Here is a 7730-nt window from a genome sequence, read left to right on the forward strand (position 1 = left end):
GTCTCACTGTGTAGTTGAAACTGACCTGGCTCACTGTGTAGCCCAGGCTGGCCTTGAACTCACAGTGATCCTCCTGCCTCAGCCTCCTCAGTGCTAGGATTATAGGTGTGCGCCACCACACCCGGCTCGCTCAGTATTTTAATAAATATAATTACTTGTAGTATTTCTCATGTAGTTCCTTCCCAAATTTTGATTAAAAAAGAATAATCTAGAAAGAATGCTTTATTGGCAGGACTAGGGAGATCTCAATTAGCAAATACATGGAGGTAATGAACTCAGGGGTCCAAAAATGCTGAAATGACATGGAAAGTTTTTCTTGGGAGAGGGTTCATGACCCCTAAAAGTTTGAGAATCAGTTGCTGCAGAGGAAATAATAAAACTGCTGAAATTACTATCAGCTGGAAGGCTAGCTGATTATGCAGCCTACATTAAAAAAAATTATTTATATTTATTTACCCATTACTTCCAAGCTAAATTTTTTAAAGTTTTATTTACTAAATTGCATAGTTACTTTCTGAGCTTACTGCCTCTAAAAACATGCAGAGTATGTCGAAGGTAATGAAATCATTCACCTGGCAGCTGTAACTGATTTCAGCGAGTCAGGTGAACCCACGGAACTGCAATTCATTTGGATGACCTCTGTGAGTTTACACATTTCAAAGGCGCTTTAAGCGCAGAGCTGCTGCAGCAAAAATGCATTACTCATACAATTGCCATCATTACTGCAAGGATGCCCTCCAAACACTGAGAACGGTAACCAGAACACTTAAGAAGCCAGAGACCTGCATAATGCAAAGGACAGGAGACAGGCTTTAAGGAAAAATGGGCCAGAGACTGACCCTTATGGTAGGTATGAAATTTACAGACCTCCCAAGCCAAATACAAGAGATGGGAGTTAAATTCTCTCTAGCCAATGACAAATAGTACCATTTCTAAAAAAGAAATAAAAATAAGCAATAAGAATGTATGATCTGGACAAAAAAGATACAACTCGAAGTCCTCTCTCGATGGGATCTGTTAAGAGGAGGCCTTGGGGAGCATATATCTTCTCATTCTGTTCTTGAATATATTTGGAGACTTTCTTCAGAACCTGACAGAAAGAAACACCACAGCTTTTTTAATGTTTCATTAGATTTTCCTTGAAGTGTCAACCAGATCTCATAATATTCAGGGAGTGGAACTGGCTTTTAAAGCAAGTCATATGGATATCTACAAGGCAGACTAGAGCTCTGAATGTCTAGCTCACACAGGACAGTATGATGGGCTCTTCAAGGCGAAGTGCTTTCAATGCAGTGTAAACGCACATGTGTACAAGGACAGGAGTAGAGCCTACCCTCTCCTTCTTCCCAGCCTCCTCAGTCCTGGATACAGAGATAGAGGATTAGGTACACAGTAGATAGTAACACTTCTCTTTCACTAAAAAAAATATTAGTGTGGCTTTTCTAACAGCAAGGATACTTCTTGGCCTTCTCTTGCAACATTTAAGAGCTACTATTTTTCTCCTTTGTACATTTTCATTCATTCATTCTAAGTAATGATACAAAGCTGGCCTGTAACAAAAGGGCGCCCAGTCATTTTAAAAGCAGAAATGTATTTCTTTGTAAAGCCTTGGACAAATTATCTGCCTGTGAGTTTCTGATCATCACAAGCGGTCTTCACTGTTTCCATGTTTGTGTGTAGTGCTATTCTGTAGTTGGCTTGTTTTCTAGACAGGAACTTCAATTTATAAGTTTAGTGTTAAACTTGTAAAAGTCAAAGCAAATGCAGAGAAAAACCAGAGTGGATACAAAGGAACTTCTGGAAATAGCCAAATCTCCAGCTTTCATAAGGGCACTTCTGAGACAGATAAGCTAGAAGAAAATAAATCTTAATAGCTTTATCCAAAACCAAAGAGTCACAAGTTTTATTTCAGGCTCAAAGTAACTATAACCCTTTTTTTTGGCTCTAATGTTCAAAGAGGCTTTGATCCAGTTCTTTAAATTACTATGTAATTCTTTAAACTCACACTACCAACAAATGATAAAGTCACAAATGTGATGGCAACATAATGGGAAAAGAGAGCTATAGAAATAAAGCTGGAAGTTAAGCAATGATTTAAGTATGAATGCATAACAGGCCAAACTAACAAATTAGGATGTTACAATTTAGAAACATTAGTTTAAGTTGACTTAGAATTTAAAACTACATGGTTTGTATAAAAAACATTTTTTTCAGAAGAAAAACAGTTTATTCAGGTTACAAATTTAGGGATAATACAAGTCATGTTTTATTCTTTTAAAAAAGGATGATATTTTTGATTGTATATTTTAATAATATACAATCTGTATATTATTACATTATTTTCCCTGCCTAATTACCTGAAGCAATGCATATATCATGCTCCTATTTTCAGTTCTCAAAAGAATTTGAACTGTGGGGTTAGGGATTTAGCTCAGTGGTTCCGCCGCCTGCTTTGCAAGTAGCAAGATCCTGAGTTTGATCTCTCCCAAAAAAAGAATTTGTACTGTGCTTGGTCATTATGAGGAAAAAGGAAAAGAAAAAATAACCCAGGGGCACTATCTTTTTATCAGAGCTTGTCAATCGTCCTACAATAATGAAAAGGGAGCAGTCCATGAAGGAGTCCCGTCCAGGACTCTCAATCTTCTCTCCAATTTCCTTCTTAGCTCACCTGTCAGAATCAGAAACTGGAGACCCACTCTCCCTTCACCCCAGCCCGCTAGTACTGGAGGGGACTCAGGAACATGCTTGCTTGGCTGGTTTTGAAGAAAAGATCCCTTCAGAACAGCTTTCCTCCTCTCCTTGGATACAGATTACTAGCAAGGAAATAGCATTTCTCTCTGATTCAACTTTAACTCTGTTGGACAAGGTTTTCATTAAACTGTAGCAATATTCATGAGCACTTGGGTATCAGTTCAGAAAGAAAAACTATTGGTTTTCTTTTTGTATAAGCTCAAAATCCTCTTTACTACTTTGGTGAAGGCAGCACTGTCCCAAACAAGATACATTTAACTCTTAATCTCTTTAGCAACTGAAAACCATGAGTGTGAGTGAACTGCTCCGATTCCATACAGCACACAGCACCCTTCCTCCCCGTGAGACCTCAGTGACCTTCTACCCACACTTTATTAGGACTGGTAAATCCACGTAAGAAAATTTCATTATATTAACACAATTATCTGTTTTTCTCCAACCCCCAATAAAACTTCAATTTGTGTATGTACAAGATGAAACACAACTGAACCTCTGAAAAGATCACTACTTTCCTTGGGAATACTCTGCCAGAGACAGCCTAACAGCCTGAGTGAGGTTCAGCGAGAACATCAGAACACCGGTATTTACAGAAAATACTCAAATGTTTGCCTTGCACATTACAGCACAGAGGCAGAAGGAACGCTTTCTAGTTGATGAAGAAGGAAGACAATGAGGAGAATCTTCCAGAGCTCATTTGTTCCCTAACAGAAGTAACACTGAGGTCATTCTTTTCATTTTAAATCAATAAATAGAATATTGTAAGAATAAAATACACGATTGTTCTAGCAAGTTTTAAAAGGCCTATTTATAATTTCCAAAATTTAACATACATGACAAACTCTAAGCATTATATTTGGCTTACCGTTTGTAGCCTAGGAGTTTTAATTTAAAACAATATAGACTAAATGACTCAACCCTGTCCTTTCATTAATAAATCATAGCACAGAAATTCTGAGGGTACAAACTAAAGAGAGAGATAACTGTTTTTTATGTTTTATTGTTTATAAAAACACAAACATTTTAAAAGTTTTCTTTTAAAAGCATAGGTAGGTTATATCTTAATTATTCCACTTATTAACTTTGCATGATCTAGTTATTCATGTGCGATTTCTTAAAAAAATCATCTATTCAAAAAATGTGGCTACACCTTAAGTCTTGATTAATTTTATTTGGTCTTTACTTGCTTTATGATACTTGTTCTATAAACACAGAGACCTTGATAAGACCTATAAAGTTATACCTTATATGTTATCCTTACCTCTAATTAAAACACATACTAGGATGAATCAATTTTCACATTATTTGATACCAAGGATCATCTTCTAAGATATATAATCAAAAGAATCTTAACTGAGAGCTGTTAAGTGCTTTGTTGTTTGTTTCTGAGTCAGTGTCTTACTATGTATTCCTTGCTGGCTTTTTGGTTTAGCTGCCCAAATGCTAGGATTATAGGCATGACCCACCCCACCAAGCAGAGCTGTTCAGTATTTTAGGACCCAAATAAACCAGCATGTGGCTAAAAGATTATTTATACTGCAAATAAAAATATGTGAGCTCAAACATGTCTGATTAAAATTTACAAAGACACTAACTCCATTTCCAACACCATCAAAAAATATTTACTAGTATATACCATTTGCTAGGCAATGCGTTAACGCTAAGATCTACTCTACAGCTGAGATAACTCAGAGATGAATGTGCCTAAGTAATCCCGTAACTAGTATGAATTGGCTGGCACCCAATCACTCTTTTTTTTTTCCACAAACTTACGCGAGTAGGACATCTCTCTATCATTGTCAGCAAATATACGTAGATAAAATGGTAAATGGCAGTGTCACATACTTCTTTAAATGACCACCCTGTATGATCATGTTTTAAGTAGACGAACTGGGTCTCTTCTGCTCTCCTACCTTCAGCTCCTCAGGTCAGTGTAGCCTTTACTTCCACCTACAATGCTCTGCCCCTAGTCCAGGCTATCATCATCTTTTTCCTGGACTTCTGAGGAGTTTCCTAACTTGTTTCCCTACTTCCACTCTTTGCTTCTCTCCACAGTGCAGAAAGATCTCTTGAGAATGAAAATGTGGCATATCATTCTCCTGCTTTAAATGTTAGAGTAAGGCTCTTGCTGCACCAGAAGTAAAAGACACATTTCTTCCCCACGTCTATGCGTTCTTGTGTGCTGCAGCCTCTGCTAACCTCTCCACAGCATCTCCGGCATCTTCTCCTATCCTCTCACCACACTCTCTCCCGGTTCCTGGACTGCTAAGCTCCCCAGACCTCTGCATAATTCATCTCTCTGCCGAACAGGACAAGGCTTTTCATCCTTCACACAGCAGCTTAAATGCCATCACCTCAGAGGCCTCTTCTGACCGTACAATCTAAATTAGGTCCTTTCTACTATTTCCATCACAGGCCACTGCCTCCTACAAGGCATTTATCCTAATTTTGCTGGTTTTCCTTTTTTGTTAGAATCAGTTTGTTACCAGGAGATTATAAACTGCACAGGTCAGCAACCATGACTGCTCTATTCAATTATGTTCCTGGCAATTTCAATAAATATTTATCGAATGGATGAATCCTCTGGCTCTTCACTCACCAAATACACTGTTGAAGAGATAGTAAGACTAAACATAAATTGAAAGCGGACACCAATCCTTGATAAGTTCTGATTTTGATGTTAAACTGGAATTAGCAGTGTATATGATACAAAGCATATAAACTACTACTTAGTTATTTAAATACATTTTTTTAACATACGATAGAATTAGAGTTAAGACTAGAGAGTTCATGTTAGGATGCTAGCAAATACTGTAACAAATCACAAAGAGCTTTACTATTGGAGAAAAGAAGAAAAAAGCAACACTGCAGCCAGAGGCTCAAAATATTTTAGCTGTCATTATCTGCTCTCCACTATAATGAGTGCAAAACAAACACAGGTACTTCTATCAGGTGGGCTGTAACAGACAGACTCTTACAGGGTTTCATTTTCTAAACACTGTCAGAACTTAGATATATTTTGGGTTTACTGAGACGATTAACTTAGTCATTTATGTAACACGCATTTCAATGAGCACCTAATGTATTAAAAGCAGGGTCTAAGCCAATAAAGAGGATACAAAAATGGCTATGGCACTGTCCTTGACCCAGGAACAATGCACAGATGTAGGTCAAATAAGAACAAAAAATGCTATATTTCAAAGTGCCAGAATACAGATATATAACATGTTGTGAGACACAGAGGAAAGGCAAGAATCCCGAGCAAAAGCATTAAGAAGGTAAATGGACACGGGAAATGTGGGACTAGTGGCATTCGAACATGGGAGGAGTGTCATTTTAGGTGGAGGCACACCATGGAGGGCCGCTCCGGTGACTCATGAAGAAAGCGAAGGAAGAGCAGGCGACATGAGCTGAAAAGGTGAGCTGAACCTGACCATGGAACAGAACGGGAGACAGGAAGCTCGGACTCGGTGGGAGTGGTAGGTGAAGGAAGTTTATGCTTTATGAAGACCAACACGCAGGATGGAAATGCAAAAGGGGAGAGATGAAAGGAGCCAGGAAACAATTCCGACAGTCTAGGAGAGAGATACTAAGGGCACAGATAAGGACAGTGGCAAAGAAAATCAGGAAAGTTAATGCACGGGAAAATGGGAGGTACTTCAGTGTTTGATGTCTGAGTACATCTGTCTTCTCCACCCCTCACCCTAAAAGCAGCACTGACAAGACGGGCTCCAGGGGACAAAACAGGGAGGTGGGGGTTTGAATTAAGGGAATCTTTAGAAGCCAGCCACTACGGGTTTAACAGGCAGTTTGAAAGAGTAGACAACAACTGAGGTGTGAGGATAGGACCGAAGATAGAAATTTGGGAAAATGACATAAAAGAATTCTCAAAAGAGCTGGAAAGAATGCAAATATGGAGATTTTCCATGTTCAGCTGAAGTGTAGGCTGATCTTTAACAGACATGTTAATTCCAAGTGGACATACCAACTCTGACCTGTTTCTGAAACACTCAGGAATCATTCCCAAGTGCTCTGGCCAGAGGAGCAGTGACAACATGGGAATTATTATAAATGCCCCCTATAGATTATGGCAGTTTTTACCATGTAAACATACATGCGGAACAGTCATTTTCTTTATAAGAAATTTTGTGACAACAGACATGGCCTTCTTTACCTTCTCATAGTGGGTTTCCATGCACAAGAAGATGGTGTACGCTGTTAAACAAGCCAAACAGCCTTCAAGATAGGATTGGCCCCCGAGCTTCTCTGCTTCTGCATAAAGGTTATTTAGGGTTCTCACAGTTTCTTCAAACTGCTGTCTATCAATCTGTAGGAAAGAAAAGAGTTTTAAAGTACCTTTTGGGAAACACTTCGACAATTCATTAATGTTTGATATCATTTACCTTTAATCTAAAAGTTGGCATAAAAACAAAACAATATTTTAGGTGATTAAATCTGGATTGAAGTTACTGAGACTGACTGGGGATTTTTTTTTTTTTTTTTTGAGACAGGGTCTTGCTACGTAATCTAGACTGGTCTTTAATTTATTATGTAGCCCAGGGTGGCCATGAATCTGCAATGATACTTTTGCCTCAGCCTCCCAAGTGTTGGGACTACGGGCATGTGCCCAGCCTGCTTTGGACTTTTAAAATTTTATTTCTGTTTTATTCCTCTTATTCTAGAAATCGTCAAAGTTCAATATGACACTTTTTAATTTCTTACACAGATTTTCAAGTAAATTCTATAATTGATTCCTGTTTTCCTGAACATAAATTGGCATTTAAGAACTACTTTTTTGTGCCTTCTCCGTATAACTAAACTCTGGAGCTTTGAGGCAGGGTAACCAAAAGATGAATAATAATACCCTGCTTCATAGCTCAAGAGTTGTTATGTAAGCAGACAAGTGAACAGACAAACCCAATAAACAGGGCACTATCATAAAAGCGTATATAAGTATAGAGGGGTACAAAGGAGCTCTCTTT

General features: G+C 38.2%; 1 protein-coding gene across 1 annotated transcript in view; it reads right to left on the reverse strand.

Moving 5' to 3' along the window:
* Positions 1 to 7162, reverse strand: part of Golga7 (golgin A7) — a 10581-nt gene extending 3419 nt beyond the window's left edge. Inside the window, exons 1-2 of the mRNA XM_010617134.1 lie at positions 6923 to 7162; positions 989 to 1090 (exon numbers count right to left, since the gene is read on the reverse strand). Coding sequence (XP_010615436.1) covers positions 989 to 1090; positions 6923 to 7147 — 327 coding nt within the window. The 5' untranslated portion in view covers positions 7148 to 7162. The remainder of the gene's footprint in view (positions 1 to 988; positions 1091 to 6922) is intronic.
* Positions 7163 to 7730: the final 568 nt, after the last annotated feature.

Source organism: Fukomys damarensis, unplaced genomic scaffold (genome assembly GCF_012274545.1).
Source record: "Fukomys damarensis isolate Sample0158 unplaced genomic scaffold, DMR_v1.0_HiC HiC_scaffold_18, whole genome shotgun sequence".
In the NCBI taxonomy this organism is placed as follows: domain Eukaryota; kingdom Metazoa; phylum Chordata; class Mammalia; order Rodentia; family Bathyergidae; genus Fukomys; species Fukomys damarensis.